At 42.6% G+C, this 14,373-nt stretch overlaps 1 protein-coding gene across 1 annotated transcript in view; it reads right to left on the bottom strand.

Moving 5' to 3' along the window:
• LOC307256155 (ecto-NOX disulfide-thiol exchanger 2-like) overlaps positions 1-13,679 on the bottom strand; it is a gene marked incomplete at its 3' end in the record, with an annotated part of 75,174 nt that extends 61,495 nt beyond the window's left edge. The window contains exon 1 of the mRNA XM_080035042.1: positions 13,548-13,679. Coding sequence (XP_079891168.1) covers positions 13,548-13,665 — 118 coding nt within the window. The 5' untranslated portion in view covers positions 13,666-13,679. The remainder of the gene's footprint in view (positions 1-13,547) is intronic.
• Positions 13,680-14,373: the final 694 nt, after the last annotated feature.

Below are 14,373 nucleotides of genomic sequence, written 5' to 3'. Positions count from 1 at the left end.
ATACATACATACATACATCTATACAAACATATATCTATGTCCATTATATTAATTTAAACAATCCATATATCTATATATTTGTACAATCCACATATCTATATCTATATATACATGTATACAATCCACATACAGTGTCGTGCGAAAGTTTGTGAACCCCTTGAGCTTTTTGGAATTTTATTTATTTTAACCATTATTAATATTTTTTTTTCAATACCAGTATTTTTTATATGAAATAACAGATGTTTGTTTATCAATTCAACATTTTTCTTTTCCAGAAATCAATTGTTAAAATAGATAAAACAAATTATTTGACAAATGTTGTATGTGCAAAAGTTTGTGAACCCTAAGCTGCATTGCTTAAATCGAGCAAGGTAAACACAATCAGGTGGGCCAAACTGATTGATGAAATAGACCAATGTAGTGAGAGATCTTTAGGGAAGAAATTGGGCGCCACAGTTTGCTTTATTGGGGGTCTGGGGACTCAGAACCAGTCAGTATCTGGTGTGACCACCATTTGCCTCATGCAGTGCAACACATCTTCTTCGCATAGAGTTTATCAGATTGTCAATTGTGGCCTGTGGAATGTTGGTCCACTCCTCTTCAATGGCTGTGCGAAGTTGCTGGAGACGGCTTATGGTGGAGAAATGAACATGCAATGCACGAGCAACAGATCTGGTTGACATTCCTGCTGTCAGCATGCCAATTGCACGCTCCCTCAATGCTTGTGGCATCTGTGGCATTTTGCTGTGAGACAAAACTGCACATTTCAGAGTGGCCTTTTATTGTGGACAGTCTAAGGCACACCTGTGCACTAATCATGATGTCAGATCAGCATCCTGATGTGGCACACCTGTGAGGTGGGATGGATTATCTCAGCAAAGCAGAAGTGCTCACTATCACACATTTAGACATATTTGTGAACAATGTTTGAGAGAAATGGTACAATTGTGTATCTGGAATGAATTTTAGATCTTTAAGTCCATCTCATGAAAAATGGGAGCAAAAACAAAAGTGTTGCGTTTATATTTTTGTTGAGTGTATTTGGTATTTGACTAAAAGTCACTTTAGCCGCGCTTGCAGGATGCCTACAGAAATGGCTTTGTCAGTCAGTTGACTACTTTGGGTCCAGACTAAAGTACCTCAACAACTTTTTGACATATTGCTATGACATGTTGGACAAACTGAGGATTTTACCTAGCCTGGCACTGACCGCCTACCTACTTCCGCTCAATTTTCATTTCACTTCAGTAGTCAGTCTGGGGCTGCAGTGTATTCGTGGGTTCCTGCTCCGGCAGCATGCTGCCGGTCTAATCAGCGAACAGAGCGAGTGGCTGAAAATGATGACGTCGAAGTTGCGCGCCAGTTTCAGTTGAATGCTGCGTTCCTTTATACTCGGAACTCAGAAATGTCTGACTTGGTAGTTCCGAGTTCCGACCTGTTAGTTTGGTGTTCTTTTTGTTTTGATCGTATCTTTAGAGGGGCCGGGGTATAGTTTAGTTGGAGGAAGACCTACTTGGATAACGCAGTCCAACTGTGGCTGTCCCAGGCTTCCTCCCGTTTTCCTTTTATTTTACAGCCCCCCAGTTGATGTGAGTTTGGGATTGCTTTAATAAACATTACGCTATTGTTTAAACGCTGATTCATGGTTTTGTGTGAGTTATTCCATGTTTATTGGCCGACTAACGAGCCTGGGAAGGTCGGTCGTAACAATATTAGCCTTGTTTTAGCCTTTTCATGCTAAAACATGGTTGCGAATATTTAGTGACCAAGAAGGAAAAAAATTAATATCCGTGGCCTATACATATAATTTTTTGATCGTGAAGACTACACAAGTAGTGGTCAAATTGACCATTAGAAATTCAAAATGCAGGGATGTGATCTGTAACCTGCCTTCATCTTTCTGTTGAGGAAAATATGAGTTAAGAGTCATGAAATCTTTAGAAAACTCCTGAAAAAAGCTTAATTATATCCATTAGATAGTGTCTCAGACATAGCTGCCAGAGTGAATAAATCCTGCCAGATTTAGAGATGAAATTGTCTGCGTGTTTGTGATAATAAGTGGTAGCTCAAGCGGTAACAAGGTCAGAGAGAGAGAGAGAGAGAGAGAGAGAGAGAGAGAGAGAGGGAATGCAGACGTTATCATATGTGATGGAGAGAGGAGACAATTCTCTGGCTTTCCCTCTGTCATCACAGTAGGGGTGTATGACTCAGATATATAAAAACCTCCCTTCAATTTCCCAACACTAACACTGTGCTCACATACACAACTTCAATTCACCCTCCCTGACCATATCTATCAACTACCAACCAACAGACCTATAATATGTATGGCCAATACAAGTCAAATTGAATACAAGTTAACCAGCTCAGATTCAGTAACATTAAAGGTGGGGTAAGCAATTCCAGAGAAAGCTTGTTGATATTTGAACTGACCAACAAAACAAATCCCCCCTCCCTAACAAACGCTGCCAGTAGCTGATTAGTTGGAGAAGTGTTGTCCGGGTTTGTGTACATACCACTTTACAGACCCTGGGCTATGTATGAACACAAGATTTATTTTTAGCGCGCACACAGTTGGAAAAGGTAGCAGACAGCGAGAAGATACTAGCCGATTTTGACCAAAAAAACGCACATGCAAAATCTGTTAAAAAAGACGGATGGCTTACTAGCTTTTTGATTTGTTAGCAATGAATATTTAATTTAAGAAGTAATTCAATCACAAATGAAATGAGGGGGGATTTAAGTTGAAACTGAAAATACAAGTGAGAAATAAATGATGTATTCTGTATTAACATTGTGTGTAATGGACTGTAAAGAAATTCAAAAAAGATAAGAAAATGATGCTGCACACACAGCTGGTGAACTTCCCCTATATAATTGATTTAATTTACTTGTGTAAAGACAAGCGGATCAGGCAGACATTTTAATTTGAAAACAGGTAGTTAAGGGCATCTCTACATCTATTCATGACCTTAGAAGTGGAAATGAGGCTACATGCAACAACTTCCACAATGATTGACATTTGCATACGTGACCTTGACATCTGTCGTTGTGCGTACATGTGTGGATTTGGACATAGTGAGGCTGATGATCACATACCTAAACTGTTTGTAAAGTAAAACATCTCACAACAAGATAAAACATATAAATGTGCCTCTTAATTTAAACTGATTACATAATAGAGGATATAATGCATAGACTATAAGTTAAAGGGAAACTGTGATATTTATGAACATACACTTTGTTTGTTTTCTATCAGTGGTTTGATGCTCAGTATAAACTGCAGCATTTATGTCTGTTCAGTATAAAAATAGGTCCAACAGTTGTGAAGCATGGCTTGGAACCAGGCTTTGAGCTACTTTAAAGCTGTCATACAAATGACACATTGTAATATAATGAGCAATTAGGTGACGTACCGCATTGGAAGCATTTCATTCACTGATGCATGCTGCCTCTCAAAAGCAGCGGGGGTCTGAGAAGGGCCTGATCAAAATTGTATTCGGTCTAATTGGTCAGGTAGCATCCTGTCCTCTATTGCCACAGATCTGAGGTTTGTGCGTGTGAATGTAATACCTGAAGTGCAGCGTCATACTCATTAGACAAGCAAAAAGGGGTTTTGAAGTGCGACGTAGAGTGTGAACTGTGAAATACAGGACAAATGACATGCATTCTTGCTGTTTTTAAAGGTGACCGCTCCTTAATTGGTGAAAATTCATACAACTGCTAATGTGTGTCTTCTCTTTCTGTTTCGGTCTGTTCGTTACGCAAGCTTTCAGTCTGGGCTATTCCATTTGGCTCTTAGCTTTTCTTGGGGACTCTTTTGGATCAGGTTCAAAAAACCTAAAATAAATTATGTACGAAAGGTTCGGGGAGGTTTTGCAAGAGCCTGTTTTAGATTGGGACAAAAGGACATGTCAACAAGACAATTATGCATCTGTTTTTCTTCTTCTCTTTATCTACTAGTTTGGTTTCTAGACGGTGGGCTTGGCTGAGCATGGCTTGTCCTTGAATATAAATAATGAAGAACAGCACAGCAATAAGATTTCTTTACTTAAGAGTCAAAACAGAGCAAGCTAGTATAGTCATGATGTAGAGTTGATTGCTCATTCACTTGGATAAGTTCAAAGGCCATAAAACATAAAACATGTGTATGAGGGCATGTGTGCCCAGCTCTTGTAGTTTGTGTAAAGTTATGCTCTCTTTGTGTGTGTGTGTGTGTGTGTGTGTGTGTGTGTGTGTGTGTGTGTGTGTGTGTGTGTGTGTGTGTGTGCGCGCGCATACATGCCTGAGGCTCGGGGGTTTGGGGGATGTATGCATTTGTGTGCGCTGTGTTCAGACTCAGAGTGGCTAAAAAGGTTCAAGAGTTGCAGAGCTAACAGACTGAATATGACCATGCATGTCATGCATCTGAAAGTCAACCCTATAGATTATGGATGAAGTTCAGCAAAGGTCAGGTTAACTGCTAGGAGGCCTCCTTTCAGCTGCCTGTTTAAGTGCTTGCAGAACAGGCATTGTGGACATGCAGTCACAACTCAGACTGCACTTAGCAGTCAACTTGAATTGACCCCAGGTTTCCTCTTCATAAATGGTTAAAAGGTGGACACAGAGAGAGATGGTGGGAGTGGAGTCAAATAAGATAAGCTAGTTGGAGAACTTCAAACTGATATAATTCACTTTGTCTGACCAATTCTCTCACCAACTACCTCACTTACTTCCTTTTAAGCATGGATAGCATAGCCTTTACTAGATTATGTGTAACATGTTATTAAATGACTAATGCCTCGTTTCCACCGAGCGGAGCAGATCGGGTCGGAGCGGCTTAGAGCGGGACAGCACGCTTACGCTAAATATGGTGGTGTTTCCACCGCAGACCCAATAGCCTATACCCTTATGGTAGGGCAGGCTTTAGGCTGGACGGCGATAGCCGCCACCAGAATATGGGTCTAAAAGTATCAGGTATCGTGGAACAACTGCGGTAAAGCCAGCGGCCTCTCTCTTTCGCCAAACTGGCCGCTCCTATATAGAAAATAGGAGCGGCTCAGAGCGGTTTAGCTTGCTTATGCCTCGTTTCCACCGAGTAGAGCGGGTCGGATCGGAGCGGCTCAGAGCGGGACAGCTCACTTTTAAGAATCTCGGTGTTGTTTCCACCGCCGACCCTACCCTTACTGGTAGGGCGGGGTTTAGGCTGGACTGCGATAGCCGCCGCCAGAATGTGGGTCAAACTATCGGGCTGTGGAACAACTGTGGTCAAGCCAATGGTCTCTTGATGTGCTTGGTCAAACCAGCCGCTTCTTTATTTATTCCCCCCGTGTTGTTGTGAGCACAAAGACGGCTCGGTGCAACTGATAAAGACAGTGAGCGAACAGCGCTGGCTGCGGCAGCTACGTGACATTGTAGCAGTGGGACACAGTGTAGCCAACTGATTCATTTAATGACGATGAAAAACACCACACAATAAACAGTGCCGCGCTCACATTTTCGCCAACACTCTCTTCACTCTAGCCGAGGTGACTACACACGGCGGAAATGATTCAAACCAGCCGCTTCTTTATTTATTCCCCCCGTGTTGTTGTGAGCGTGTATTTACTACTATCTATGGCGTAAACACACAGAGACGGCTCGGCGCAACTCATAGAGCAACCCGATCTCACGCCGAGGCGTCACTTCCAGACGCATGGACCGGCGGCTGTATTTCACGCCTTGCCTGACCAGGGCGGCTCTTTTACACGCGCACCTCCGTAGTCAAGATGGCGGCCGCGGTTTTCCGTCAATGTTTTATCTATATTATAACCTCTCCCTGTCCCCTTGCCCTAACCCTAACCACCGAGGGGGCTGCAGCTAGATAGTACGTGCTATTCCTGGGAGAACATGTCGGCCCCTGTTGGTGCTATTCCTCCGTTAATTTAGACTATTCCTCCGTTCATTTGGACGGCGGGAGGTGCGCGTGTGTAATAGCCGCCCTGGTCAGGCAAGGCGTGAGATAGAGCCACCGGTCCATGCGTCTGGAAGTGACGCCTCGGCGTGATACCAGGTTGCATAGAGACAGTGAGCGAACAGTGCTGGCTGCGGCAGCTACGTGACTATGGGACACAGTGTAACCAACTGATTCATTTATTGACGAGGAAAAACACCACACAATAAACAGAGCTGTGCTCACATTTTCGCCAAAACACAAGACTAGCTTCACTCTTGCCGAGATGACTACACATGGCGGAAATGATTCTTTCGACCAATCAAATGACGGCAGTGTGTAGCTCCGCCTTTTAGGCACCCTTTCAGGCGGCTAGTACCCCTACGGAGGAGTACTGAGATTAGGAGCGGCTCAGAGCGGTTAGGTGCGCTTAAACCGTACCCTACCCAACTTTTGGCAAATGAAAAGCCAAACTACCCGGACCGAACCGCTCCGATCCGACCCGCTCTACTCGGTGGAAACGAGGCATTATTTTGGGACCCTACCCAACTGTTGCCAAATGAAAAGCCAAATGAATGTTGGCAAATGAAAAGCTGGACTGCGATAGCTGCCGCCAGAATATGGGTCAAACTATCGGGCTGTGGAACAACTGTGGTCAAGCCAGCGGTCTCTCGTTTTTGCTTGGTCAAAACAGCCGCTTCTTTATTTATTTCCCCCGTGTTGTGAGCGTATTACGCCGGTAAATGCACAGGGACGGCTTGGTAAAAGCCGACAGAGACAGCGAGCGAACAGCGCTGTCTATGTCTATGTGACATCGTAGCAGTGGTATACAGTGTAGCCCACTGATTAATTTAATGACGAGGAAAAACACCACACACTGCTGCACTCACATTTTTGGCCAAAACACAAGACTCTCTTCTCTCTTGCCGAGGTGACTACGCACGGCGGAAATGATTCTTTCGACCAATCAACGGACGGAGTGTGTAGCTCCACCTTTTCGGCACCCTTTCAGGCGGATGGTACGGAACGGAGGAGTACTGAAAATGGGAGCGGCTTAGAGCGGTTAGGCTCACTTATATCCGTACCCTACCCAAATTTTGGCAAATGGAAATCTAAAATAACCGAACCGAACCACCTAGTACTGGGTCTTCCCCAAAGCCTCCTCCCAGCTGGACGCTCCTGAAACACCTCGGTGCCAGGGGATATCCTCAACTTGCTCCTTTATATACAGTATATACAGTAAATATATACAATCATGTGAAAAAGTTTGGGAACCCCTCTCAGCCGGCATTATAATTGACTCTGCTTTCACAAAAAAAAATATAAAAGTGGTATGTCTTTAATTTACCAGGAACAGCTAAGTACTGGGATGTTTTCCAAACAAAGATTTTTTGAAAAGCAGTATTTGGTTGTATGAAATAAAATAAAATGTGAAAAACTGGCTGTGCAAAAATATGGGAACCCTTGTGGTTTTGTTGATGTTAATGCCTGTAACAGCATGTAAAACTGATGATTTTAAACACAAAGTTGGTTGGATTATGTTGTTAAGCCTTGAACCTCATAGAATTGTCTGTTTAATCATGAGAAAATGTATTTTAGGTGCCTAAATGCAAGTTGCATTTCTCTTTGACTCTCTGCTGAAGTGAGACAGAATGGGATCATCAAAACAGCTCCCAAAAGATCTTAAAAACAAAGATTATTCATTGTCATGGTTTAGGGGAAGGCTACAAGAAGCTTTCCCAAAGGTTTCAATTGTCAATTTCTACTGTAAGGAACGTTGTCAGGGAATGGAAGGACACAGGCACAGTTGCAGTTAAACCCAGGTCTAGCAGACCAAGAAAAGTACAAGAGCGGCATATGCGGCGGATTGTGAGAATGGTTGCACACAACCCAAAGATCACCTCCAAAAGACCTGCAAGAACATCTGGCTGCAGATTGTGTATCTGTACATGGTTCTACAATTCAGTGCAATTTGCACCAAAACATCTGTATGGCCGGGTGATGAGAAGGAAGCCCTTTCTGTGCCCACGCCAAAGATACAGTTGCATGGAGTATGCAAAAGCTCATTTAGACAAGCCAGATTCATATTGGAAGAAAATGCTTTGGACTGATGAGACAAACATTAAGTTATTTGGTCTTTATAAAAAGCAGATGTTTTGGTGCAAATTGGGCTGAATTGTTGAACGATGTACAGATGCACCATATGCAGCCAGATGTTCTTGCAGGCCTTTGGAGGTGATCTGTGGGTTGTGTGCAACCATTCTCACAATCCTCCACCTATGCCGCTCCTGTTTTTTTCTTGGTCTGCCATGCCTGGGTTTAACTGCCACTCTGCCTGTGTCCTTCCATTTCCTGACAACGTTCCCTACAGTCGAAATTGACAATTGAAACCTTTGGGAAAGCTTCTTGTAGCCTTCCCCTAAACCATGACAATGAACAATCTTTTTTTTTCAGATCTTTTGGGAGCTGTTTTGATGATCCCATTCTGTCTCACTTCAGCAGAGAGTCAAAGAGAAGTGCAACTTGCATTTAGGCACCTAAAATACATTTTCTCATGATTAAACAGACAATTATATGAGGTTCAAGGCTTAACAACATAATCCAACCAACTTTGTGTTTAAAGTCATCAGTTTTACATGCTGTTACAGGCATTAAAATCAACAAAACCACAAGGGTACCCATATTTTTGCACAGAGTTTTTCACATTTTATTTTATTTTATTTCATACAACCAAATACTGCTTTTCAAAAAATCTTTGTTTGGAAAACATCCCAGTACTTAACTGTTCCTGGTAAATTAAAGACATACCACTTTTATATTTTTTTGTGAAAGCAGAGTCAATTATAATGCCGGCTGAGAGGGGTTCCCAAACTTTTTCATATGACTGTATATATAATGTATACATTTGATATTATAAATATATGCACTTGAATTGATATGCACTCTGTTTGCAGTGAAACCCAGTTCAACACATGTACCGTTTGAGGAGTGGAGGCTAAAACTGAGAAAGTGACCAGCCCTGTAAAATAACCAGTGTGTGCTCCAATGTGTCTGTGGGATTCCAGTGGCTGACTCAGCCGTAATGAGACATAAATGAAGATGTTGGGTAATTTGAGCTGGCGAGGGAGCGACTGAGAGGGCGGGGGAATAGGGAAACAGAGAGGAGGAAGGAAGAGGCAGAGGTGGGGAAGCACCATCTGCTTCTCCAGATGATCAGTGAGGGGAGCCACAGCTGTCCACTTCACCTGAATGTCCCTTTCCCTCTCTTCCATCTCTTTTTTCCTCCCTCCTCTGCAATGGGTCCTTCAGACACCGCTTCGGCAAAACCACTTTAATGAAGATATATTGCCACAACTAAGGCATAACCCGTTGTATGCCCCAAAGAACCCCCCTTCTCCTCTCAACAAATGTTTCCCTCCATATCCATCATGCTGGACATGTCCCCACTCTGTCGGTAATGTTTATGATACTCTTGAAAAAGAGGGCTGGCAGAGGCTGTTTGCACTGTGGGAGAAGTAAACACCACTATTTAGACTCAAAAGGTGAACCACAGTAGCGGAAGACAGCAATCTCCACACACATTTATCTTAAATATGGACTCACAGATGTAAAGACACATATGAAAATCATGTGTTAGGTGATTGTCAATGCAGCAAACCTTGCCATGAGATGCCTTCTGAGGTTGTAATGACATTGAAAAAGAATAAACAAATGGGCACACTCATCGATGCTTCATTAATCTTTAAGATTTTAAATATTTGCCCAGTGTTGTGAAATTAATGTTGCAGTGTTATGTGTGTGTGTGTGTGTGTGTGTGTGTGTGTGTGTGTGTGTGTGTGTGTGTGTGTGTGTGCTCCCTGAAGGACATATCAATGACACAGCTCTCTGATTTGTAAAATGTTTTTATGATGATCAAGAGTTGCTAAAAAAAGGAAAACAATTGAAAAAAACATGTAGCAGCTTGTTGAATGGACACATTCTCCACAGCCCTCACTAATTGCTATTTGGTAGAATATGTTTAACTTGATTCTTTGAATTTGCTTCTTTGGAGCTGCCATACAGTTAATCATTCATGCTTTACTATAATGTAGGCTGGAAGGATTTGCAGAAAGGTTTGAGCTTTGTTTATTTGGCAAATTCCCATGTAGCTAATCATCATAATGAAGTCAAAACTGGATCCTTTTGTCTGTAGCCTAAACCAGAAGTTGTCTGGTGGAACTTAGCAGCTGCTTTGTGTGTGTTTTGCATGTGAGTGTCCCTTACTGTTTATGGATGTTTAAATGAGTGTTTGCGTGCCTAGACAGGATAGAGTCATAACTCCGTCTCCCAGAGTAATTTCAGTGTATCCTTTTTCATTGCATCAATCCCACTTGCCAGCACAAACTTGGGACAGGAGACCTTGGGCCTCATTTATAACGGTGTGCGTAGAAACCATCCTAAAACATTGCGTCCGCACAAAACCAATAATGTGCTACGCAAAAAAAAAAATCTGATTTATAAAACTGTGCGGCGCACACCTGCACGCAATCTTCCCTTTATAATTAGGCTACCCATCTGCGGTGAATTGTGCGCAGACGATCTCCACCCCGTGTCCTCCCACTTCACCTCCCAGTTTCATCCCACAATCTACCATACATGGCGAAGGCTAAATAGCTCCTGAATATGATGACGCTCTTAATAAGCACGGAATTTTGACTGACATGAGGAAAAAAGGGAGGCAACCGGCCGCAAAGAAAGCGGCTGGGAAGGAAGAAAGCCTGTGATGTGCATGTGCTGCAGTTTCTGGCACAAAACAAACACACATACACAGGCGCGCATTTATCACATATCATGATTGGCACAGTCAGTAGTAGTCTTTGTAAAGCAGTTTTGCCCAACTGTGTACTGTATGAAATATCACGTATTATATATAAAATGTGTTCTGAGAAGTGAAATAATGCATTGTAGTTTGTTCCAGAGCATTGTTTCCCTCACGTGAGATCCACACATTTCCAACAACGTGATCTTGTAGTTAAAACTTCCAGGGTGAATTGCTATAGGAAAGAGATGCATGTAATGATTTGCTAAATTCATAACATGATTTTATCTAACGAAATATACAGTTTTAAATACATTTGTTGGCTTTAACTTTGTAAAAAACTTCTGACACACCGCCTAAAATATAGACTTGCTCTCCCGCTGGCCACTCACGTCACGGACACACCTCCCGACGTATATTAGTATAGAGTAGCGCTAGAAGATTCAATTAAAAGATACAACCAAAACATGTAAATACCTACTTGATAAGTAGCCTAAATCAACCAACATCATAACTGCATGCAATATACTACAGTGGCCTATATTCGCAACTATAGGTATGCTCATACATATAATTGATTAAATATATTGGATGTCAAGCATTTCATAGTAATATGTGTGTGTTTTTCTGATGACTGAGCTTTATTTCATGGTGTTGGTGTTGAGGGTCGCTGATTCCCCGAGTCAGGAAAACCTTGCGTGAGCTCTACGCATGGTCAAAAGTTGCTGTGGGAATACGCACAATTCTCCGCAAATAATTTCTCTATAAATACCAACGTTTTGCCACCGCACATTTTACCGCAATTTCTGCCTGTTTACGCAAGGTTTCTGTGCGCAGCAAGCTTTATAAATGAGGCCCCTGGGCAGTGGAATAGGTTCTATCATTGCATCTTACCTTCAATTTTACCACTGCATGATACCAACTATACTACAGTGGTCCGTGGATCCATTGTAAAACCAAACTTAGAGAACAGAGTGTGCTACTTGCAGATAAGTGACACATTCAAAGTGCAGTGACTTAAAGAATGCAAATCCGATTTAACTTACAAAGACAGTCACCTAAGCCATTTTCAGACATGCCCCCTTTTAGGTGAATCTGATAGTAATTTAAAGGGTTGGTAACTTATGTACAGCATGTGAGCTAATAGGAATTAAACAAGAGCCTTAACTTAGTGTATCAAACAGCTTTGAATCTTTCTGTAAAATGGCTGTGGTTTCTGAATTAAGTATTGATGTATCTTAATGCAAATCATCCTTGTTTGAATGACAGCAAGGATTAACCTTAACAGATAGATGAAGCTTGCAGTCTTTCGTATTTGATGTCTAAATTGGCGCAAATATTAGCACGATGATCAATAATGGTGTTGTGTGTGTTCACAGAAAGGGCTTCAGCATGGGTGTTGTGAAAACTTCTGTAAACCTCTAGGGTGACTGCTGCTATACTTCTACTGGCAATCTTGTCCTGTAGGAATGATTGACTCCTTGTATGTGAAATACTGCCTAAAGTTATTTAGGCACAGTATTGACAGCTTGTTATTTGAGCTTTTAGTACATTCAAAACCACTTTAATGCATCATTGTCTAAACACTTTATTTTCCTGTTGACTATTTGTATTATTGCGCTGCAACTGTGACATTTGTGTACACAGGGCATAGCCTCATCCACTGAGTCATACTCTTCAACAGAATAAGTCTGCCTATGCTTCAGTTGGGGTTGTAAACCATGGTTTAAGAGACTAGGCCTTAGAGGGATTATTGCGATGTTGACATATCTATACTTCAAACAAGGTAGGTAATACAGAAGGGATCAGCATGCAACAATATTATCCTGCCCTAAACCCCTCTGTTGTAAACTTGGCACATTTGATATTCCACACACACACACACACACACACACACACACACACACACTCTTCTGGCATCTTTTCAGCTGCTGCCCCAGTGTGACCTCACCAAAGCAGGCACTAGTTATACATCATGGCTTTAGGTCTACGCACATTGTTAGAGCCTTTTGAAAGGTATTTTACATTGCAACAGTACAAGATAGACGAGAAGAGCGATTCCAGTCCCACACCTGGCTGTGAAATCAGAAACCTATATGTGCAGCCTGGACGGCTGAACGTAGTCAACCCCATTGGGGCTGGATGAGGATGACCAACTATTCAGTGACGATAGTGGAACAGCGTTTCCATGTGCACCTAGCTAGAATGTGTCAGACTTGATCGACGTACCGCTCCCACAAGTCCCACATGTGTGTTAAAAAAACATTCACAAGTAGTCATCCTCTGGACACATCACTTGGCATTTAAAAACCTTTACTTGTGCAGGAAAATGAGCTCACAGCATATCTGTAATCATAAATGCCTGGAGGAGTAGGTGCAGAGGAGGGGAGGCTCCAGACATACATACATTGATGCAACTGGAGCTGCCCCGGTGATGTGAGTACTACTGCTCCACTGCTGATGCTCACCCACTTGCTCAAGGGCAGAGGGGGAGGAAACACTATTACTCATCCCTACTTCAACAAAAACAAAATCCAGCCTGTCTCTGAATTCCAGCCAACAACAACCAAAAAGGGGTTCTGTAACTTCTTGGCAGCCGTTTTTTCCTCCCAACCCCAAAACATGTAGGAAGCTATACAGTACTAACAGTATATATTTTGAACTACACAAACTGTCAACATATATCTAAACAATACAAGGTTTTTTTTTCTCTTTTTTCATGAGCTGTGGGATAGAAATCCACACACCCATATATTTTCACTGGACAATGCAGTGTCGTTTGGTGTGGCACCGGGTGAGAGTGGTTTGGCAGCATACAGCACATTTTCTGCGGCTTACCTGGCATAAGCTGCTGTCCAGTCATGCTTATGGGAGGCAGCCCAAGGTTACTCATGGCTGCTGCCCAGGCGCCGGGGTCCGACATGGCCATCGTCATGGAGTTAGGAGCCATTGTCATATTACGGTTCCCATCTGGAAAGAGAGAGACATGCAGGATAAATGAGAAAGTGGGATTTCAGAATTACCTTTTGGGATAAAAGGTGGTACATTGATTTAGAGGGGATATAGCAAATTCCAAGGGCAAAGCCAGAATTCCATTTTAAGAGGGGTCAGGTGTTTGGCATACTCTCTAGTGGCCTACACTTTAGTGACATCAGTGCTTTGTGATCCCCAGCCTAATATATAAATTCTGTGCTCTGTCACAGGAGAGGGGATATTGCAACGTGACCCTGCATTAAGTCTGACTTACAGTGACTTTTTCAACGCTGTCATTCAGAATTTAATCCTCTTCACAAAGCTGTATGGTCACAAGCAGCCTGGCCTCTAAGCACTACCTGTCTCAATGACCTACGACCTCTACTGCTCTAGAGGTTGCCTCTGGCTCTCTCTCTCTCTCTCTATCTCACACACACACACACACACACACACACACACACACACACACACACACACACACACACACACACACACACACACACACACACACACACACACACACACACACACACACACACACACACACACACACACACACACACACACACACACACACACACACACACACACACACACACACACACACACACACACACACACACACACACACACACACACACACACACACACACACACACACACACACAGGGCCTCTACGAATAGTCTTTTT

This window comes from Ammodytes marinus (assembly GCF_949987685.1).
Source record: "Ammodytes marinus genome assembly, chromosome: 10".
Taxonomy (NCBI): domain Eukaryota; kingdom Metazoa; phylum Chordata; class Actinopteri; order Uranoscopiformes; family Ammodytidae; genus Ammodytes; species Ammodytes marinus.
This window is presented reverse-complemented; position numbering and strand designations above follow the sequence as displayed.